This window comes from Talpa occidentalis, unplaced genomic scaffold, assembly GCF_014898055.3.
Source record: "Talpa occidentalis isolate TD23 unplaced genomic scaffold, MPIMG_talOcc4v2.1 talOcc4.12, whole genome shotgun sequence".
Taxonomy (NCBI): Eukaryota; Metazoa; Chordata; class Mammalia; order Eulipotyphla; family Talpidae; genus Talpa; species Talpa occidentalis.
This window is the reverse complement of record NW_023601212.1, coordinates 38,771,280-38,792,785: the sequence shown is the minus strand read 5'-3', so window position 1 is coordinate 38,792,785 and position 21,506 is coordinate 38,771,280. Positions and strand designations below refer to the sequence as shown.

At 53.7% G+C, this 21,506-nt stretch overlaps 3 protein-coding genes across 5 annotated transcripts; all 3 read left to right on the top strand.

The window, feature by feature from the left end:
- The first annotated feature begins 197 nt into the window (after positions 1 to 197).
- On the top strand, positions 198 to 13,407 carry RAVER1 (ribonucleoprotein, PTB binding 1). Of its 3 annotated transcripts, XM_037505756.2 has the most exons (14): positions 198 to 453; positions 2,254 to 2,320; positions 3,104 to 3,573; positions 7,801 to 7,992; positions 8,178 to 8,307; positions 8,636 to 8,730; positions 9,199 to 9,286; positions 9,586 to 9,797; positions 9,894 to 9,987; positions 10,063 to 10,187; positions 10,884 to 10,958; positions 11,394 to 11,534; positions 11,868 to 11,951; positions 12,054 to 13,407. In XM_037505756.2, the coding sequence occupies exons 1-14, from the start codon at positions 235 to 237 to the stop codon at positions 12,198 to 12,200; spliced, it is 2,139 nt and encodes a 712-aa protein (XP_037361653.1). In that variant the 5' UTR covers positions 198 to 234; the 3' UTR covers positions 12,201 to 13,407. The 3 variants fall into 3 exon arrangements, with proteins under 3 accessions (XP_037361653.1, XP_037361652.1, XP_054549242.1); XM_037505755.2 differs by having other exon boundaries at positions 9,894 to 10,187; XM_054693267.1 differs by lacking the exon at positions 10,884 to 10,958 and having other exon boundaries at positions 9,894 to 10,187.
- A 185-nt stretch (positions 13,408 to 13,592) lies between these two features.
- On the top strand, positions 13,593 to 17,698 carry FDX2 (ferredoxin 2). The gene is made up of 5 exons (XM_037505758.2): positions 13,593 to 13,780; positions 13,866 to 13,920; positions 14,113 to 14,219; positions 17,020 to 17,107; positions 17,283 to 17,698. Exons 1-5 carry the CDS (start codon positions 13,639 to 13,641, stop codon positions 17,437 to 17,439), a joined length of 549 nt encoding a protein of 182 aa, XP_037361655.1. The 5' UTR covers positions 13,593 to 13,638; the 3' UTR covers positions 17,440 to 17,698.
- A 326-nt stretch (positions 17,699 to 18,024) lies between these two features.
- ZGLP1 (zinc finger GATA like protein 1) lies at positions 18,025 to 20,903 on the top strand. Its single transcript, XM_037504363.2, has 6 exons — positions 18,025 to 18,331; positions 18,574 to 18,939; positions 19,813 to 19,898; positions 20,203 to 20,296; positions 20,467 to 20,592; positions 20,732 to 20,903. The coding sequence occupies exons 1-6, from the start codon at positions 18,198 to 18,200 to the stop codon at positions 20,742 to 20,744; spliced, it is 819 nt and encodes a 272-aa protein (XP_037360260.1). The 5' UTR covers positions 18,025 to 18,197; the 3' UTR covers positions 20,745 to 20,903.
- Positions 20,904 to 21,506: the final 603 nt, after the last annotated feature.

The window sequence follows — 21,506 nt, the reverse complement described above, 5'->3', positions numbered from 1 at the left end:
CTGAGGGATTCTTCCACTGCGTTGGGCATCCAATGTAAGACAGCGCGGGGGGTGGAAAGGGGCGGAGCCTATGGCTTGCAGACTTGGCTAGAACTGAGAGGCGCGAGCCAATGGGCTGAGAGGGCTCAGAAGAAGGCGGGGCTTCCCCCGACCAATCGACTGACGCGTCCTAGTTGCCGCTCTATGCCGCTCCGCCCCGGCTCGCTAGTCCCAGTAGGCGCCGGGTTTCCCAAGATGGCGGCCGACGTGTCCGTTACTCACCGGCCCCGGCTGAGCCCGGAGGCTGGGGCCGAGGTTGAAGCGGATGATGCCACCGAGCGCCGGGCTCCCGAAGAGGAACTGCCGCCTCTAGATCCAGAAGAGATCCGGAAACGCCTGGAACACACGGAGCGCCAATTTCGTAACCGCCGCAAGATACTGATCCGGGGCCTCCCGGGGGACGTGACCAACCAGGTATGGGGGGGGGGGGGGTGGGAGCGTGGCGGGAACTACCACCGTGCGCGTGCGCGGGGGGACCGGAGGACACCAACCCTAGCGTGCGACGGGGGCGTCGTCGGGAGGGTCCGAGTGCTGGGCCCTAGCGGGGTCGGGAGAGACCAAGAGCGAGATTGGGGGGGGACGGTGCAGGGAAGAACCAACTTTGTACGGAAGGGGGACGTTGCTAGGGGCGACCACAGGCTTGGACCCGGTCGAGAGATTGAATGGGGCGGGGAATGGAAGGGGACGTGCAACTTTGACCACGTTTGGCGATTGTGAATGGGCATTTTAAGTGGGACTGCAGAAATAGCTAGTTGCGGGGCCTCCCTGGTGGCGCAAGGGGTTAAGGCACAACCTATGAGGCTGTCCGCAGCCACTGTAGCAGGAGTTCGATCCCCGGCCAGGGAGGTGACCCACATGGCGCAGCAGACCTCTCCTGACTCGCCCGCTGCTCCCCTCAGCAGTGTATTTCAGTCAGTCTGCCTGTTCTGTTGCCCACTGTCTCTGGTGAATCCTTTCCCCCCCCACACACCTCTGGCCTGTATCCCAGCGCTTATATGCATAAAGAAATAAATCTTAAAAAAAATAGCTAGTTGCTCCCTTCTCTTTTTAGGGTCTTCCCCACCCTCTGTACTGTCGGATGGCAGAACCTTATATGCAGAGGTTTCAGGGTTGGCTAAAGTATGCCTTTCCATTGTACGGGTTTAACTCCTCCCAGAGAGCCCTCCGGAAGTTGTAGCTGCCCCTGGGGTCATTCTTCTCCCCACAGTGCCAGGATTAATTTGGAAAAATGCTGTCTGCTGCTTCCAGCCCATACACCTACGGGAAAAGGGGGTCAGTGTTCTGTAGGGCCTCCCTTGATTGATCTTCTGGCCAGGGCTGTCCGTCTGTTGGTGCCTACATTGCACCTGGCTTCCCAGTGCTCTTTGGACCCAGCGAGATTGCTTCTAGCCTGCCCTGCCCTACTTTGGTGGATTGAATTTCCTGTTCTCTGTCCCACCAGCACTCTTGCCCTCCACTGGCTCTCCTAGCCCATGGGAGGGTACATGACTAGTGGGGCCCCAGCAGTGGAGGCCTGAAATGGAAGGGGTGTGACTTTGAGACAGACCTGTGGCAGGTGCCACTAAGCATATGATTTGTTTCTAGAGCCAGTCCTCCCAGTGCCCACCATCTCCTACCTGGGAACACGCATTCTCTCCTTAGAGTACACAGTGTGTCTGGCACAGTGTGAGGCCCCAGGCCTTACCCCTACCACTGGCTTGCAAGAATGCAATCCTGTCAATAGGATGGAATAGGGAGGCATGTCAAGCCACATGATGTGGCCTTATTAAGTAAATAGGATCCCCGGTCAGGTCCCCCTGGATGGCATTCCTGCTGCTGTCTCGACCAACAGGGTCTTTTAACAGGTGCTTTCACCTCCCTGAGTCTTAGTTTTCTCGTCTCTAAAATGGGTTTACTACCTCACTTGTAGGGTTGTGAAACAGTCTTTCTTGTAAACCAAGGTTCAGATGGATTAAGGGACTTTTCTAAGGGACTATGCTATAGACTTGAATTCAGACCCACCTGCCTTTCCAAGAGTGAGTTGGCTAACAGCTTGGTGTCTGCAGTTATAACCCAGTGGCCTCGGGAACGCAACCGCTTGGAACCCCAGTGTCCTTATTTATAAAACAGGGGTGATAATTGACCTGCCTTTGTAGCTGGTTCACATGAAGGTGGCAGTGGGTTGCTGCATTTAGCCTCTGATAACTCCCTGTCCTTTGGTTTCTGTCTTTGCAGGAAGTGCATGACCTGCTCAGCGACTATGAGCTCAAGTACTGTTTTGTGGACAAATACAAAGGGACAGGTTTGTGGAATTGTGGGGTGGGCTGGCAGCAGGGAGTGACCACCCCTGAAGTTGGTAAGGTCCTGGTACAGTGACTCCTCTCCTGACCTTTGGGCCCAGAATCATCTCCTAGGCCAGCACAGGACATGCTTTTGTCCCAATCTGTCCCTCATCCTGGGCGTTTCTCCTCTGACTACCTACCCAGATCCCTTGGCATTGGTCTTCCCCCTTCCTGTGCCCCCCCACAGCCAGCCAGTCACCCAGGCCTGTCTGGTCTTCTCCTGTAAGGCCTCCTCTAAGGAGTGGTGGTGCCCCTCTTTCCGTTTGCTTCCACCAGGTACATGCTTCCATCTTTACCTTCCTCTCACCTCCATGATTTCGTGCTTCTGCTTGGTTCCTGGCATCCAGCTCCAATCTGATTGTGAACCTGATCCTAACCCTGGCCTGTCTTTTCCTTAAATCTTGTCTAAGGCTCAGCCTTGCCATTTCCTCAGGTACCCTTTGGGCAGTCTCCTCTTCCATCCAGATCCCACCCAGGGTGGGTCAAGTAACTCCTCATAGAGCCCTGGATATCCCACCTCCACCCCTAAATCATAGTGCTGAGCATTCTGGGGGTTATGGCTCACCTACCTGCCTCCTCCATTGGGTGGTCAGGGATAGGAACAGGTCTCATCAGCCTTGGTCCCTAAGGAATTAGTCATATTCTGAGGGCACCACTTGTATAGAAGGAGGTAGGGACAATCAGCTGTGGGTGGGGGTAGCAGGCCTTGGGCCCCTCTGACCCTTTTCCCCCTCCTACTGCAGCTTTTGTGACTCTGCTGAATGGGGAGCAGGCCGAAGCCGCCATCAGCGCCTTCCACCAGAGCTGCTTACGGGAGCGCGAGCTGTCAGTTCAGCTGCAACCCACAGATGCTCTGTTGTGTGTGGCCAACCTGCCCCCCAGCCTCACACAGCAGCAATTTGAGGAGCTGGTGCGGCCTTTCGGCAGCCTGGAACGCTGCTTCCTGGTCTATAGCGAGCACACTGGCCACTCTAAGGGCTATGGCTTTGCAGAGTACATGAAGAAGGACTCAGCTGCCCGCGCCAAGTCAGACCTGCTGGGCAAGCTGCTGGGTCTGCGCACCCTCTATGTGCACTGGACGGATGCTGGGCAGCTGACGCCTGCCCTGCTCCATTCCCGCTGCCTCTGTGTTGATCGCCTGCCTCCTGGCTTCAGTGATGTGGATGCCCTGCGCCGGGCGTTGTCGGCTGTCCACACTCCCACCTTCTGCCAGGTGAGCCCTGTGCCCTGTGCCCTATATGGGGTTTAAGAGAGTAAATCCCAAGCCCAGAGGACCTCAGAGGGGCCAGGATCACCTGCCCTGTCTAATCTCCTGGGCTTCTTTTCAGTAAAGGGGTTTCTTGTTCGAGAGGCCACATGGTCAGTGGATGACTCCCTACAAGTGTAGGTGAGGCTGGTTTTATAGAAATTGGTTGTGAATCTTGCCCACTGCCTCGTTCACCCCTTCACTCATCACATGTATTTTGAGTACCCACTGGCTTCCGGGCCCCAGGCCTGGTGTTGAGAGACGGCTCAAAAGAGCCCACCATCCATTTAAGCCTCAAGGTCAGAAAGTCAAACTTGGCCGAATCCCAATCCTGCTTTGTGCCTCCAGCAAGGCACTGGTTCCCTGAATGTTGGTTTCCTCCTCCATAAAAAGGGATTCAGCACCCAGCATTGGGTTGCAAAGAGATCCCTGTTGTTGAATACTTCTGTGTGTACACACCTAGCCTTGTGACAGGTACTGAGGAATGAAAAAAATCCAGACCCAGCACTTGTAGAGCCCCCAGATGGCCTTGTTCACAGATCCCCAAGGGGACCATTCCTTCCGTATTCAACTGGGTTCTGATCATGGTACCTGCAGTCATTTCATCCTGTAACAACCCAGAAGGTAGGTCTTATTTCCATTTTTAGGACAGTAAACTTGGAGAGGTCAAGCAATGTTCCCTGGGTCATACAGCTAGGGTAAAGTAGAGCTGACAACCTGGTTCTGGAGACTGAGAACAGCGTAGATGAGGCTGATGCAGGACTCACTAGCTCAGTGGCCCTGGGTATGGCCTGCCCCCATCATGTAAATGAATGTTACTGCCTGGGAAGTCAGGTGTCCATCCTTGCCCTCTCAGCAGTTCTTCATTCTGATTGGAAGTGTTTTGTGATTGATTAGGGATAACTGCCCCTTTTGTTCCTCCGCTTAATTCATCAAACATTTGTTGATCGCCTACTGATACCAGACATCCCAGTTGAAAGGAAGCCAGACTCAGGAGTCAGGCAGGTCGAGGTTTGGAGCAGGGGATTTAGGAGCCCTGTGGTTTTGACTGCACTTTGACCCCTGTGAGATCTCTATTCATCTGTAAGATGGATGTGTTTGTGAGAAGATGTGTGTTGGGCCTTGACATGGGACCTTGGCTAGAGGTGAAGTTCTTACTAAGGGGGCTGCTGGCCAGAGCTTATTCTGCCTGGGGGCAGTCAGGGCACACTGAGCCCAGGCCACCAGCCTCCCTCCGCTGCTCCTGGAGTGTGACTCTTCCCCACCCCTGCTGAGAATCCTCGTAGCCACCCTGTGCGTCCCATTAGCCAAGTCATCTTACAGATGAAGAAACTGAGGTCAGAACATAGGCATATGCATGACCTGTCAGAGTCTGGGAGTCATGGTCAGGCAGCTCACCCTGGGGCTGGTGGTCCTAACTGGGAGCCCTCACCTCCCAGGAAGGCCTGATGCCAAGCTGGGAGTTTGCTGTCCTTGGTGGGAGGTGTTTATTTTCAACATAACCTAGGTGAGAACACCAGAGGAATCCCATAGCAACCCATTCGCTTGCCACTTACAGGCCAATTTACGGATCCTCATTGGTTCATCACAAAGTTGCTTTAAAATATTTTAGTGCTATAGCCATGTATAAAAGCAGCTATCATAAGACCACGGGTGTTGTAAAAAAGTCAAAAAGTTTTATTTAAAACTTCAGCATGTTCAGAAGGGTCAGCATGAAGGATCCTTCCAGCACCCCAGCACCTTTGCCTGCAGTCCCTGCACAAATATTTTGTCTTCTCCACCAACGTTTTATTAGCATTTCAAACAATGCACATGTGCTTATGCACTCACCTTTTTTTTTTTGACCTAACTGTTGCCATGCCTGCATTTGTTTGGTTTTTCCATTTTGTCTTGGGCAACTTTCCACATTCAGACAAAAGAGCTTTTGCCTTCCTTTTGTGACTGCTGTATTCCACTTTATGAACTCCATGTCATCCCTGATGGAGCACATTGCACACCACACCGTAGCTGTGTGAGCATCACTCAGGGCCAGGAGGAGTGTGAACTGGGCTTGAGACAGTGCCCAGGGTCCACCTTCTCAGCGACTGGGGGAGGGAGGTTATCATAATGAGGATTCTTTTTTTTTTTTTTTAAGATTTATTTATTTATACAAGAATTGGGGTACAGGCCAGATGTGCGGGAGGGTGAGAGGATTCACCAGAGCCAGAGCGGGGAACAGAACAGGCAGACTGACGAAATACACTGCTGAGGGGAGCAGCAGGCGCAACAGGAGAGGTCTGCTGCACCATGTGGGATTCTCGCCAGCTGGCCGGGATCGAACTGGCACTGCAGAGGCTGCGGACAGCTTCACAGCGTGACACTCAACCGCCTGCGCCACCAGGGGAGGCCCAGGATTCTTTTTTTAAGATTTATTTATTTTCATACAAGAAGTGGGGTACAGGCCAGAGTTGTGGGAGGGGGGTGAGAGGATTCACCAGAGACAGAGTAGGGAACAGAACAGGCAGATTGACTGAAGCACTGCTGAGGGGAGCAGCGGGTGAGGCAGAAGAGGTCTGCTGCGCCATGTGGGTTGCTCCCTGGCCGGGGATCGAACTCTTACAGCAGTGGCTGCGGATAGCTTCATAGGTTGCGTCTTAACCCCTTGAGCCACCAAGGAGGCCCCATAATCAGAATTCTTGATCACTGTTGTCACTTCACATGAGGACAGTCATTGCTCCCTCTTTCACCTCTCTGACACCAAGGTGGCCAGTTGCTTTAAGGCATCTGCCTGGCTTTGGGCACCCAGCTGCAGCTCTGCAGCCTGGGTGGAGTCTCTCCAGGCCTCAGTTTCCTCATGCAAAACAAGCATGGTAACAGCACCTGCCTCTGTGACCAGTGAAACAGTGCCTGCAAACCCAGAGAGTACAGGGCCCAGCTGTGTGTTTCCACCATGTCTGCTGCCCTGGGACAGCCCTGTCCACAGTTCCAGTACGGTGGGTGCCCTGAAAACCAAGAAGCTTACTCCATGAGTTTGTGGCAGACTCACCTGTTACCAGAGTCAGACCTGAACTGCTGTGGGGCTGTCTGTAGCCTTTGCTGCTGCTGCTTTTTTTTTTTTTTTTTTTTAAATTTAAAGAACAGGTTTATTAGGGAAAGGAACAGAAGAATAAAAGACACTTGCATAGACACAAGCGGGCAGGAAGAGCTCCCCAAAGGAACAGGTTTGCTAAGAGAGGTCTGCATGGTTGCAGGTGGGTGGCCTTGAGAGTGGCCTTCGCTAAGGGAAGTCAGTGAAGAGAAGCCTGGGCATGGTACAGGTCACAGGCAGCCAGGAAAGCTGCTGCCCTGCAGAGGAGAGAGTTGTTGAAAAGAAGCACCTGCATAGGCACAGGTGGGCAGAGGGATTGCTCCTGGCCTTTGCTTCTTACTGCAGAGCTATTCATGGGTTTGATTATAGGCCCCTGGGGGTGACTCATAGACAGTATAAAGGATGTGCGACTCCTTCTCTTTCTCATCTTTGAAAAATTCTCAGTCCTGGGACACATCTGGCCCCTGGGTCTAGATGAGGGGCCATAGGCCTGAAATACCAAATTGCTGTAGTCAGAGGGGGATAGAGGGGCTTCTGTGGCCTGCCTGTTCCCACCTCTCACTGACAGTGGCCTTTGCTTGCTTTTTTTTTTTTAAATTTAAGACTGTCTATCTCTAGCCCTGAACCCAAGCTCAGGCCACCTGCCTGACCCCCAGGCTGTATGCCCTTGCTGGCCCCAGCTGCAGCCTCAGTCTGAGGCTAGTGGTCTGTGGTGGTCTGGAGCCACTCTTCTGCCTGTCCCTCCTGGTCTGAGCCACGCCACATGAGGATACTGTTCTCGATCTGTGCCTTGATGCTTTATCAGAGTCGCAAAGTGGCATTGGCGTGAAAACAGGGAGGTTTACTTGTGTGAGTAGCATCCCTGCTGCGCCCTCCCACCACCTTGGGCACTGACTCTCTGAGCCTCAGTTGTCCTCTCTAAAAGGTGGGTAGGATACAGTCTTAAGGCCATTGAGAATATCTGATGCGCTAACACAGAGAACTGGACTTGGGACAGAGCTCTTCCAGAATCCATCCTCTGGGGGAAGGGGGTATATTGTCATTACTGGGATTCTTACCTGGTCACTGTTGTCACTGCTTTTCCCTCCTCGTCTCCTGCGCTTTCACATCTGTCTTTTCCTCTGCAGCTGGCGTATGGTCAGGATGGACAGCTGAAAGGCTTTGCAGTGTTGGAATATGAGACGGCAGAAATGGCTGAAGAGGCGCAACAGCGGGCAGATGGCTTGGCTCTGGCGGGCAGCCATCTGCGTGTCTCCTTCTGCGCCCCAGGGCCTCCTGGTCGTAGCATGTTGGCTGCACTCATTGCTGCCCAGGCCACAGTGAGTGCATGCTAGAGGAGGCTGCTGGAGTGGGGTGTGGATAGAGATCAAGGGGACCAGGCCCTCCTCTCAAGAAATCAGGGCCCTTGAGGGGACACCTGCTCAGTTCTGCGGATGTCAGGGAGCACTGAGGCCCCAGGGACTGTGGCAGATAGGCTGAGTCTCCCTTCTGCTCTTTTCTGCAGGCCCTCAATCGGGGCAAAGGGCTTCTGCCTGAGCCCAACATCTTGCAGCTGCTCAACAACCTTGGGTCCTCTGCCTCCCTCCAGCTGCTGCTTAACCCCCTGCTCCATGGCAATGCGGGAGGCAAGCAGGGTAAGGCGGGTCTCCCCTGAGAACTGGGCACCTTCCTGAAACTTGCTCATTTGAGCTTTGAATAATCCATATCCATGAGCAGGGACTGGAATGAGACTTGTGGCTGGTGAAGCTAGCTGGGGCCTCTTGCGGAGAAGCTTTGCAGCCTGAAACTAAGCCGGGTGGTGGAAAGAGGAACTGTCCTCCCCTGGGGTGGATTCTCTCCTTCTGGAGCGTTCCTTGAGCACGTTCATTGGCTTCTCAAAGCTTCAGTTTCCCAGGGTTATGTTTAATTGGGAAGTGGGTCTGCTACTCAAGGCTGCCACCCATTTCATGATTCTCTCCCCAGGCCTCCTGGGCGCACCCCCCACCATGCCACTGCTCAATGGACCTGCCCTGTCCACGGCACTGCTGCAGCTTGCCCTGCAGACCCAGAGCCAAAAGGTAACTGTGCTTGGGACCCCAGTGCATGCTGTCCCACAGCCTCAGCCCTTTCGGTTTCAAACACGACTTGTGCCTGCCAACGAATTGCTGTCAGTGGGCTCTTGAGCCATTTGACGGTCTCTGGAGCCTCCCTGTGACTGACCCAGCACTGTGTGGTAGACACTGCTTTCATGATAATCAGCAAGGGGGCTGGGTGTGGGTATGTGTGACTGTGGGGTGACAGGCCTGGCATGGTGAGTGTATGGTCTGGGTTCCCTGGGGCCTCCAATGGGCCTTGGCAAACAGGATGCCCTTGGTCATCACTGACTAGTTGGATGGGTAATAGCCCATTGAGGGGACACTGCATGTCTGCCTGTGACTAGCTGCAGGCTTGGGTTTGGGTAGACTAGGTGTGGTGATAGCCTAGACCTTGGGCAACACCTGCCCAGGCCATCCTACCCCATCTCCAGCTGACTGATCTGTCCCTAGAAACCTGGGATCCTGGGAGACTCTCCCCTGGGCACCCACCAGCCTGGGGCCCAGCCAGCCAACCCACTCCTTGGGGAGCTTTCTGCAGGTAACTTCCCATCTCTCTACATCCCCCCTTCCCTGCTTCCTCTTACCAAGCCCTTTTGCTCACTGGGAATGTAAATTCCCAGCTGTGTGGCCTTGGGCAAGTGACCTAATCTCTCTGGGTCTCAGGTCCTTGTTAGTTCCCATGGTGAGATGAACCGCCTGGGGTTGATGCTGGGTTCTCAGTACCCAGCACATAGTTGCCCCTAAGCTGTTAGCCCTGATCCAACTGGAGGTTGTAAAGCCCCAGGAGGAGGGGGTCTTTATGTGGCTGGGCTGTTGACACCCTCCTTCTCTCTATAGCAGGAGGACTGCCCCCGGAGTTGCCGCCCCGGCGAGGGAAACCACCACCCCTGCTGCCACCACTGCTTGGCCCTTCTGGGGGTGACCGGGAAGCCATGGGTCTGGGTCCCCCAGCTGCCCAGCTCACTCCACCCCCTGCCCCTATGGGGCTCCGAGGCACTGGCCTCAGAGGCCTCCAGAAAGACAGTGGGCCTCTACCTACACCCCCTGGGGTAAGGCACTATCCTTTACACAGCACCATCCCCACCTCCTGCCCCGTGAGGATCCCCTTGCCAGGGGCCCTCATGAATCAGGCCCTTCTACCATAGGTCTCACTGCTGGGGGAGCCCCCCAAGGACTTCCGGATCCCCCTTAATCCTTACCTGAACCTACACAGCCTGCTTCCAGCCAGCAACCTGGCGGGTAAGGAGGCCCGGGCCTGGGGAGGCGCTGGGAGAAGCCGCCGCCCAGCTGAGGGCCCCCTGCCTAACCCTCCAGCCCCCGGAGGTGGTAGCAGCAACAAAGCCTTCCAGCTCAAGTCCCGCCTACTCAGCCCCCTCACCAGTGCTCGCTTGCCCTCTGACCCAGGGCTGCCTGACAGCTATGGTTTCGATTACCCCTCGGTGAGTATCTGGCTGTCCTGTGGCATTTGTCTCCTGAGCACAAATCATTCTCTAGTTCTGACCATGCCAGGCCAGGTGTTGGGGAGACAGTGGGGAATATGTAAGACATGGGCCCTGCCTTCAAGTCTGTCTGTCTGTCTGCATATTAGACGCAGCATCGTGTCTGTGTGTCTATTGGTGTGTCTCTCCTGCAGGCCTTGGCCATGCTTCTACTTCTTAGAAATAGGACCCAGCATCCTGTCTGTCCTTCTCTCCCTTTTGATGCCTGTTTCTGTCCCTGAGGAGCTATTCCTAATACGGTTCTAAGCTCCTCTGGGTCAGATGTTGCAAAGGGGCTGCCCAGGCCATCTGTGTTGTGTTTGGTGCATGCTGGGTTTAAAAAAAAACAACCAAAACTGAAATGCCAACACTAACATCTGAGAATTGATGAGAGTTCACACAACCTGGATGCCCAGCTTGCCTTGAAAACTCTGAACACCTGTCCCATTGGACCACCCACCTTCATCACAACTGTCTCCCAAGCCCTGGTGCAGCCACCCTCTGGGTCAGGCACACATTCTGTCTCAGCCCACCCTGTAGGCTCTTTTGCTTTTCTCTAATGAAACTGTCATCTTCCTTGATAAAATGGTGCTATGAATTCAGCCAGGAGTGATATCCATATAGACCCCAACCCAAATTGCTTTTCTTCTACTTCAGGATGTGGGACCTCGGCGGCTCTTGTCCCACCCTCGAGAGCCAGCGCTCGGGCCTCACGGACCTAGCCGACACAGAGTAAGAGATGCCTGTTTTGCTCTCCCTTCTGGGTGCATCAGTTAGCTCTTGCTGCACAGCAAACAGGCCTAATGTTTCATAGCTTAGACTAGCAAATGTCACTTATTTCTCCTTATCGTGTGTGTGTGTGCAAGTGCAGGGTTGTGGATGCTGGTTCTCTACAGTCAGCAGACTGGTAGAGGTACTTGCATTGCCATGGTGGTCTCTGCTCCACATGGAGCTCATCTCCTAGCAGACAGCGTGTACCCATGCTTGTGGTGCTAGTCCCAGAGCTCAGAGGAAGAGGAGGGGGCAGGCAGCTCTGCTTCTGTCATCTTGCTGTTCTCATTGGCCAAATCTTAGTGATGTGGCAAAGCCCAGACATGGGGGGTGGGTCTGCAAAGGCAGGTGAATACTTCAGTAATCTGCCTCACTCAGCTGTTCCCCTCTCTGCAGATGTCTCCCCCACCCAGTGGCTTCAGTGAGCGGAGTGGCGGGGGCAGTGGAGGTCACCTCTCCCACTTCTATTCGGGCTCACCCACTTCCTACTTCACCAGTGGCCTACAAGCTGGCCTCAAGCAGAGTCACCTGAACAAGGTGAGGTGGCTCCCTGGCCAAGGACAGGTCCGCAGGGGGCCCTTGTGACCCTTTGTGCCTAAACCAAGGTTGGGTGGTGGCAGGGATAAGGCTTATTTGGAATCAAGCTGAAGTGGATCATCTTCCCTGTCTCTATGTGTGCAACACTCATTACTGCCCAGCCTTCCGGGTGCCCTCACTTCCTCCCACAAGAGCCCAGGGTGTAGGTGATATTCACCCCAGTTGACAAATGAAGAAGCTGGCCTTAAGTGGCAGGGGCAGGATTTATATCTGAAACCCTTCTCCTTGGCTTGAGGCTGCTTCCCCTCTACCCACCTTTCTCAATTCTCCCAGGTGGTTGGCTCCTCCCCACTGGGCTCTGGAGAAGGCCTCCTGGGCCTCAACCCTGGGCCCAACGGCCACAGCCATCTGCTGAAGGTACAAGCGAGGGCTGGGGACACACAGGGCTGGGGAGTGGTGGACCCTGGGTGGTAAGGCACTATCCTTTACACAGCACCATCCTCTCCCCTTTGTCTCCAGACCCCACTGAGTGGCCAGAAGCGCAACTTCGCTCACCTACTGCCTTCACCTGAGCCCAGCCCAGAAGGCAGCTACGTGGGCCAGCACTCACAGGGCCTGGGCGGCCACTATGCGGATTCCTACCTGAAGCGCAAGAGGATTTTCTAAGGGGCCAGTGCCAGAGATTCTCAAGGGCCTGCACCAAATCGCTTTTGGGTTTTCTGGTGTTTTGTTTTGTGGGTCCCCCCTTCTTTGATAATAGGAAAATCTCTGAAAGACTTCGCTGACCAACCAGCCGGAGCCCGAGGCATGTGGGGGAGTCTGGGGCCACTCTGCACCTCTGGCCTGCTCCTGGCCTGGAAACCCTGCAGCCTTAAGAGAGAGGCCCTGGCCTGCTCTCCCCTCCCTGTGTCTGCCTGTGTCCACCTTTTTGGGAGTCCTCTCCTGCCTCATCACTCCTGTATCTTGGCCTTTCGAGTGCCTTGGAGGTTTCCCTGACCTCCCGTGAGGATCAGAGACTGACCCCCTTTTTTAACTTTGACAATTGACTTTTTTTTGTTTCCTTTTCTAATTTTTATTTTTTTAACAATCCAGGATGTTCCCCAGCTCTGAATCCTTCAAGATCCAGTGTGGCTGGGTCTCCATTCCATACTTTTCAGTTTGAGACAGTTCAGCCCTTTTCTCTTTCTCCCATGTCTGCTGCAGGCATGGGTCTCTCCAGCTCCTGCCGGCCTACTCTAACTTGTGCTTCACCTCCGGGTTCCTGGCTCCCTGCCACAGTCCCCTGGCCTTCTGATGCCTTAAAGCTGGGCCCCAGGCCCTGCTGGCCAGAGCCTCTCAGATGCCAAGCTCTGGAAGCTTGACTCAGGACCAAATAGCTCTGGCCTAGGACCTTTCTACCCAGGGTCCCCACCCTAGGGACAGAAGGCCAAAGCCTTGGTCTTGGCCCAGCAACCCTACCATTCCTTACCCTCCTCCTCCCTTCCTCACCCCGCCCCCCCTGCAGGTTTGGGTGCTTTTCTCTACCAGCTTAAACTAGTCCTCTGCTGTCTGGTAGTCATGCATCTCACTGAGCCTCTGCTCTTTCCCCCATGTTGAAGATTATCTCCACCTCATCATTCCTAGGCCATATCATCTGGAGCTGGCCTCCCTTTGGTCCAGTGCCGGCAACCAACAACTCCAGGCAGATCAGCTCTGTCCCTGCCCACCAGCAGGACCTATACACCTGTGGTGACCCTGGGTCCTGTGCCAAGCCAGCTGGGTCACCAGCTTCCCTCCCCTGATAATGGGGGTCCTTGTCCACTCCAGGAGGTGGGAGGGTGTCCACCCCCAATCCTCTCACACAGACCTTTGCTGAATTAAAGTTTGTAAGTAAATGGTTTTAAAACTGCTGGCTGGTTCTTGGAACACACAGTGGGCCTGGGTGGGTGGTCTGAGAGGGCCCTGCAGATCTTCGCGACCCGACCCTACTCGCCTATGGTGATCGCTGCTTGGACTCCTCCCGGGCTGGATCCAAAGATAGGCGCTTATATTGCGGTGATTATGGGCGCTTTGCCCGCGTAAATATCACGGCGCATGCTCAGCGTTCTGTCACGTGACGCCTGTCATGGCCGCCTCCTTGGCCCGCGGAGGTGTGAATGCTGGTTTCCTGCTGCGGGCTGCTACAGGCACCTGGTGTAACAGACCCGGGGGCTTTTGGGGGTCCGGGGAGGCAGCGGCGGCGACAGCCAGGAGATTACGGGCGACAGGTACCTGGTTATCTCGGGCAGGCAGCGTTAACCCGTTGAACACCGCAGGGTGTGGCGCGGCCACTCACCCAACCGTGTTTTCCAGGCTCGCGCCAGGCGGGGAAGGAGGAAGCCGGCGCCCTGGAGCGCCCCGGGGACGTGTGAGTGTGGGGGCCAAATTTGTTTCTCATCCCACTAAGTTCCTCTACAGCCCTTGCCCTACAACCGCATTCCTGTGCCCCTCTTTACTTCGCCCCATTTCCCTGCCCTTCAAACCCTAACCTAACCCTAGGTTCCATCTGTCCCTTGGGCCCATCTTCCAGTTGGGCATCCTCACTCCCATCTGTCCTTAGGGTGAACGTGGTATTCGTAGACCGATCAGGCCAGCGGATTCCGGTGAGCGGCAGAGTCGGGGACAATGTTCTCCACCTGGCCCAGCGCCATGGGGTGGACCTGGAAGGTGGGAACCCGGCTCGGGGAATTGGGGAGGCCCTCGTTCATGCGTTCAAAAAAAAAAAAAAATTTCACAAGTTAGATATGATTTCACCACGCAGTGGAGAACAGAACACTTCCATGGTTTGCCACCAAATCCAGACTTCTCAGCCCCTACTCACCTCTTAACCTTTGTTCAGTCAACACTTGTTTATTGAGTTTACATTAGAAATTACTAAAACCACTACCCTCTGGGGAGCTCTTATTCTCTTCCTCCTTCCCTCTTTTCTAGCCACACTGGTTTTCTTACTGGTCCCCAAACAGCCAGGTTTATTTCTGCCTCAGGGCCTTCGCATCTGCTGCTCTTTCCATCTGAAGTATTTTCCCACCAGATCTTCTGTTTCCTTCTCATCCTTCAGGTCTCAGTGTAAATGTCCTCTTCCTAATGATCTCATCCCCTCTCAGCCCAGCTAAATTGCCCATGCCCCAGCAACACCATCATATCAGTGTTTTATTGTCCTCTTAGCCCTTCTGTGTTTTGTTCCCTTCTGTGTCATCTCCCGAGAATGTTTACTTTTTCACCCTTACTTGTTGCCTATCATGGTATTTAGATGTAAGAGTTATTAAACCAGTATTTGAAGAAAAGAGAATAACAGACATTAATCGTGTTAATATGTATTAGCTGACTGAATATTCATGACAACTTTATGCAATAGGGGAGATTACTGTATCTCATTTTATGCCTTGGGAAGCTGGGCCCCAGGTTAAGTAGACCTGGTGCAAGGTCCTATCAGTGGCAACGCTAGATTCTGTTTTATCTGCTACTGTTTTATCTGTTTTATCTGCTACTCACCTACGAAAATTGTGCCAGGCAGCAGTGTACAAAAACAGATAAGACTCCTGTCACGTCACAAAACTTTCATCCTAATAGTTATAGTAATTCCATGAGTAAACATGTAATGATATTGTGAGCAACTGGAAAGTGTGTTCTGAAAAATAATGAGTTCATTTGTTGGGTGGGTGTAATAAAGACCCTGATTTACTCTTAACATGGGTGAGTTGTGTGTTGGTAGAGGGAGGGGAGAATCAGGGTAGGCCTACCGCAAGTTCTGTTACGGAATCCAGTCACCAGCCATCCAGAAAAGAGATAAAAGCATACATTTTAAAGGCAAATAAATACCCTGTGTTCAAATGTTGCCTCTTCCCATCTGTGTGACCCTGAGCAAGGTGCTTAGTTTCTCTGGGCCTCAGTTTTCTCATCTATAGAATGGAATAATTTAATTCCTCTCTCATGATTTGCTATGGAGGGTTAAATTTGTCTTATGTATAGAGCTTAATACCTGTACATGTTTAATGTGCAGTGAATAATTAGGACAATTATATTGTACAATCTCCATCTCCTGTGATTAGGATGCTAACAAAGTGGAAAACAGGGCTGAGAAAGAGATGTTCAGGGAATACTACAAGTTTCTCCACAGGAGATAGGACGGGTGCACTGAATCCCTCAGGGAGGGTCTCCTGGGTCAGGAGACTGCTTTGCAGCTCCATCCTCACTAACAGACCTGTCGACAAGAGAAAGAAGTTTTTCCAGCTCACTTATAACAAATGTTTTTGAGCATCTAAAACATGCCAGATTCAGGGCCTCCCTGGTGGCGCAAGGGGTTAAGTCTCAGCGCCATGAAGCTATCGGCAGCACGAGTTCAATCCCTTCCAGGGAGCTGATCCACATGGCGCAGCAGACCTCTCTGCCTCACCTGCTGCTTCTTTCAGTCAATCTGCCTGTTCTGCTCCCCACTCCATCTCTGGTGAATCCTCTCCCTCCCCCGCCATCTCCTGCCTATACCCCAGCTCTTGAATGCATAAGTAAATAAATCTTAAAAACATGCCTCGTTCAATGCCAAGTGTAGAGAGGAGAAGGCAAATTGGCCTGGCACAGGTAAACCTGGAGATTAAGAAAGCAATGGCTTTACAGAAATTAAAGAGAGCTAACGAGAGAGGGGCAGAACAAGAAGCAGGAGATAGCCCATTGGAGGACAAGCGAGTTGAATTCCCAAAGACAAGAAGAATCTAGCCATGGAAAGAGTGGAGAGATCATTCCAGGCTGAGAGTACTGAAAGCGCAAAGGTCCTGTGGTGAGGATGAGCTTGGTTTGTTGGAGTTGAGCAAGGGGGCCAGTGTGGCTGAAGTGAAGTGAGTGAGGGGGTTGGTGGATCTCAAGGACTGATTTGGATTTTGTTCTAGTATGAAAACCCTTTGGGAGGTTTTAGGCCAGGAAGGACATTATCCCCATGCACAGTTGTCGATGATCACACAGAAGGTTGGGAGCATGTCCAAGGGCAAACAGAAAAACCCAGGTTCTGCATCTTTCAATCCTATTTCATGACCCCTTCTTCTGCTGCATTGGATGCTCGGTAAGCCTGCCCCTCCTTCGGGAGACAGGAATACATTTGCCCAGCAGTGACAGGATTGCAGCAAGGGCTCACAGACTACAGGGAACCTGTATGGCCTTTACCCTTTGTTATACTGAAGTCAAGTCCATGCTCATTAACGGTTCTGTATATAGGCAATCTGGTTCTTAGCCTGCTGGGGAGCCCTTGGGAAATGAAACACCCCAGACATCCCTTTATCAAACTTATATGCAGCTTGCTGAATAAACAGCTAGTTGAGTAAATGACAGGGTGGAGGGGGCACACATGTGGGTGTGCAAGCCGGGGAGGGACAAATGAGGGCATGTGGTGAAACAAGAGGCTTCTCCCTTATACTGGTCACGGAATGGCACCTGTCTGACCCTGTCCCTCACTGACACCCTCCTCACTTAATGCCCTCAGGGGCCTGTGAAGCCTCCCTGGCCTGCTCCACCTGCCATGTGTATGTGAGTGAGAAGCACCTGGACCTTCTGCCGCCTCCTGATGAGAGGTGAGCAGAGCAGCCCCTCCCAGCTCCCAGCTGCAAGACTTGCCACCAAACCACTATGTCCAGTGGGCCACCTGAGAAGCAGTGGGGGGCAGCTCCAGCTTTTCTCCCCCTCCAACCTCTGTTGCTAGCAGGGCACTGCCCATCTGACCGCTAACCGCTGTCCTCCTTACTCCAGAGAAGACGACATGCTAGATATGGCCCCCCTCCTCCAGGAGAACTCCAGGCTGGGCTGCCAGATCGTGCTGACCCCTGAGCTGGAAGGGGCTGAATTCACCCTGCCCAAGATCACCAGGAACTTCTACGTGGATGGCCATGTTCCCAAGCCCCACTGACACCGGCAACCAGACCATCCCGAAATCCGTGGCTTCGGAGCCAGGATTGGAGGAATCGCCAAGCTGCCAGCCCCGCCCAGAGCACAGACAAGCCCGAGAGTAATGTCGGAAGGACCCAGAAGGCGAAAGCCCCTACGTCAGAGATCCCATGTCCAGGCTCTGGTGGACGCCAGGTGGAGCGGGCGCTCCTAGACCCCCAGAGAATCGGGGTGTGGAGAGTAGTGGAATCTAATTGAAACTACAATAAAACTGTCTTACAGGCCTCCAGTATTTTGAGTTTTTGTTGGGGGCAACTCCACTCCCGCCTTGATCTCCTGGCCTACAATTGCATCTTCTAGGCCCTCAACTCTTTGCTCCCATGGCAGTGATGGGACCCTATGGTGAAGCCAAGGCCTCCGCTTGGGATCCCCCCCTTCCGGGAGGGGAGGACCCACGTGGGTCAGCGTGGCAAGGCCCCGCCCCCACAGCCGCGGAGGGATTTGGAGGGGCTCTAGCGGTCCTTATCCAGGAGAGGTGTGCAAGCCGGAAGGGGAAGGGGAAGGGGACCAAGGCTGACCTGTGGGTGGGGGCTTGGAGGTGGTTTCCAGCCCCTCCTGCTAAGGCGCCCGCCCCGCCCCACGCAGGTGGAGTTCATTGCACCCTCCACCAGAAGCGCCCCCCACCTCAGGCCCTGCCCCACCCAGGTGGGACCCATCGGGTGGGCCTGGTGGGGGTGGGGCCAGGCGAAATTAGGGAAGGGGGAGCTAGGCTGGGGCACCATGGAGGCCGAACCAGCCCCAGACTTCATGCTGCGAGAGCTACAGGCGCCGCCCTGCCTGGACCCTAAGTCATCCCCGGAGCCCCGGGCCCAGCAGACATCAAGAACCTCGGGATTCCGCAGACCCAATGGCAGGTGCGTTGAGGAGCCCCTCCCCCAACCTGGCCCAGTGGTCAGGCAGTCGTGACCTCTGGTTCCCGGGGTTATCTAGAGGTCACGATGTTAGTTACCGGTACTTACAAAGATGAAGTTCTGGTCCCGGGGGATACTTGGGGTTATAAGAAGGTCAAAGGCCACACAGTTTCTCCTGCCAGTGTCTCTCAGGCCAGTGCAGGTGCTACCCAGTGAGGGAGGTGACCACACTGCCCCATTTCCAGGTCCTTCTGGCCTGCACGCCAGGACTCGGTCACCACCCTGTGCTTCCTCCAAGAGACGCCAGAGTTGTCCCTGGCGCGGGACAAGCAGGCTCTGGAGTCCTGCTGGGAGCCGAAGACCCTGGGAACACTGGGACCACTGCCCCTGGCCAGGGATGCCAAGAATATGTGGACCCCCATCAACCAGCAGTGCTGCAACCTGGGGCCCCCAGGATCTCCCATCATCTCTTCAGCTCCACCCCAGAGGAAGCCCCGGAAGCAGTCCAGCCCCCAAAGGGGAACTGAGAAAGTGGACCCCCAGTTCGAGGGGGTGACCCTGAGGTTTCAGATAAAGCCGGATTCCAGCCTACAGATCATACCCAGCTACAGGTATGGGCTGGTTGGGGCAAGTGGTGTCGTTTATGCAAATGGTAATGGTGAGGGCTGAGGCCTGGGGGCAGGCACCCCCAGGCATCTGTCATGGACTTCCCTAGCGCCAGCCCTGAATTACAGATGGCACAGTGCCAACAAGACCTCGGGCTGATTTCAGACCCAGCCCCATTGCCATGACCAGTCACACCCAGGTTTGAGCCAGGATCTCCTTTTCATGAGATGTTGTCTCTGATAATGATAATAGTTACTGTCCCGCGAAAAAAACAAAAATATGAGGTAACAGTTAGCACTTGATATACATGGGCTCATTGAAACCCATTTTACAGATGTGGAAACTGAGGTACAGAGGGTGAAATCACTTGTTCAGGGTCGCATGGTGAGGATGTGGATGAACTTGGACTTCATCCTGGCAAGCTGGCCGCAGGCTTACCATCTCTTTAATAGTAATCATTTTTTTTAATTGAGGTATAGTTGAAGACAAGCCACGTATACTCAAATGTATATTTTAATTATGTATCTCTATACTTGTTATGTCATTATAGTTTAGAATTGAATTTTTTGAGTTTTATATAAATCAAATCATAAAGTATGTACTTTTTGTGTCTGGCTTCTTTCACACAGTTGAATTGTTTTGAGATTGACCCAGGTGGTAGCATGTATCGGTAGCTCCTTGCTTTCCATTCGGAGTAGTGTTTCATTGTATGGATGGTGACAATGATGCTGACTGTAATGAGCGATCACGCTAGACCTTTCAGACATCAGATGCTTCCTTGGGGGATGCCTGTTACCTTCATAGTTAATGTTCACTTTAAGGGCGCTGTCTGGACTGGATGCAGATACCTCAATGCTAACACCTTGTCTATTCCCTAGCCTGGCCTGCAGCACCCGCTCTCAGGGTCCACCTGCAGTGGCCCCTGGGAGCCCTGAGGCCAGCCCAGGAGGCAGTGAAGCCCTGGGTGAGTCTGGAGACTGTAGAGCTATAAATAGTGGGGTGGGGGAAATTTTTTTTCTTTCTTCTCTTCTTCCCCATCCTGTTTCCCCATTTAGACCTATCCAGGAGGAATGGGGGTGCCCCCCTCCACTCAGGCTGAGTCACCCCCACCCCCAGCTTCCTTCTCTGCTGAGCTTTGCCATCTGTCTCCCCTCCTGGCTTTCCCTCTGTCTTAAATCTGGCAATATCCAGTGCTGGCCCAGACTCAGAGGGTGGGCCTTCGCAGAGACCCTCCACAAGATCCTATCTTTTGGCCTCTGCTTCTTCAGGGCCCCGGCGCTGTGCTTCCTGTAGGACCCAGAGGACGCCTCTCTGGAGAGATGCAGAAGATGGGACTCCTCTCTGCAATGCCTGTGGTATCAGGTCCTCAGAATGGAGGAGGGAGTTGGGGTGGGTTTCCAAATCAGTCTGCTTAGCCAGTGTGGGGTAGTGGGAAGAGAAATTGCCCATCTCTTGGGGAAAGTGGATCCCTCCTGGTGGTTTCTGGGTTCTTGCTACATCCTGAATGTTGGTTTCTTATACCCCTACCCCAGGTACAAGAAATATGGCACCCGATGTTCCAGCTGCTGGCTGGTGCCCCGGAAAAATGTCCAGTCCAAGAGGCTATGTGGCAGATGCGGGATGTCCCTGGGCCCTCACCAAGGCCCAACGCAGGAAGGGTAAGTCCTTCCTCACCCAGCCAAACCTTTCCTGCCTCAGTTTCTCCAGAGGAGAAACTTTCTTCTAGGAGGAAAGGGAAAAGAACTTGGGTCTTAAGGGATCTAGTCTACCTCTTCTCTGCCTCTCTCCCCCATTCAGGGATCCCAGGTGAAGACCAAGGCCTCAGGCTCCAGAGCCCATGCCTCAGGTGGTCACTGCTCCTCAACTTGGCCCCTTCTCCTGTAGGCTTGGATGAGCACCCCCCTCACGAAATGCTCTCAGCAGTGATATCCAGTGTTAATAGCAATCACAATAAAGAGCAGAACTACTCAGAAAGAGCAGTGTGACTTGGGGATCCTACCTCATGCACTCTCACCCGCCTCTCCCTGAACCTGGGAATGTGGAGGCAGGTGCTTTCTCATTGGGGTTCTGAAGGGGACACACACATACACAGACAGTAGACATAGTCGTGTACAGGTACCAGCACCCCACAGGGAACTAGCCACATTCACCACAATGTCTCCTACAGGGAAACAGTCACCACACACAGAGAGATAACACATGTTGACAGACACTATTGTCAGTGGAGACACATGTGAAACTCAGATGTCACACACTGGCACACAGTGATACATAGACAAGTGGGCCATTGACCTGTCAGCTCCACCCCTGTGTGCAGAATGTCACCTTCCTGCATTCTCATACACACACACCAGGCCCTGCTGTGTCTCCTCCCTCCCTCCTTGCCTTTCCAGGCTCTTCCTAACCCTGGAAAAGTGTGTCCTGAGCCTAAGCCAAAAGCCACATGTGAGCAGCAGGCTCTGAGCAGAGCTCAGCCCTGCCACTGTCACTGGGACACACAGGCTACCAGTGCTCACTAGGGGGGCATTTGAGGATGGACAGGATGCAGTGAGGGTGGGGGTGGTCCCTCCTA

Coding starts and splice junctions, on each gene's coding strand:
- RAVER1 (XM_037505755.2), top strand. CDS start 235: ATGGCGGCCGACGTGTCCGTTACTCACCGGCCCCGGCTGAGCCCGGAG. Junction 9,287..9,585: donor CCTTGGGGAGCTTTCTGCAG/GTAACTTCCCAT, acceptor TTCTCTCTATAG/CAGGAGGACTGCCCCCGGAG. Junction 10,959..11,393: donor ACGGACCTAGCCGACACAGA/GTAAGAGATGCC, acceptor CCCTCTCTGCAG/ATGTCTCCCCCACCCAGTGG.
- FDX2 (XM_037505758.2), top strand. CDS start 13,639: ATGGCCGCCTCCTTGGCCCGCGGAGGTGTGAATGCTGGTTTCCTGCTG. Junction 13,921..14,112: donor CTGGAGCGCCCCGGGGACGT/GTGAGTGTGGGG, acceptor ATCTGTCCTTAG/GGTGAACGTGGTATTCGTAG. Junction 17,108..17,282: donor CTGCCGCCTCCTGATGAGAG/GTGAGCAGAGCA, acceptor TCCTTACTCCAG/AGAAGACGACATGCTAGATA.
- ZGLP1 (XM_037504363.2), top strand. CDS start 18,198: ATGGAGGCCGAACCAGCCCCAGACTTCATGCTGCGAGAGCTACAGGCG. Junction 18,332..18,573: donor TTCCGCAGACCCAATGGCAG/GTGCGTTGAGGA, acceptor CCCCATTTCCAG/GTCCTTCTGGCCTGCACGCC. Junction 19,899..20,202: donor AGGAGGCAGTGAAGCCCTGG/GTGAGTCTGGAG, acceptor CTGCTTCTTCAG/GGCCCCGGCGCTGTGCTTCC.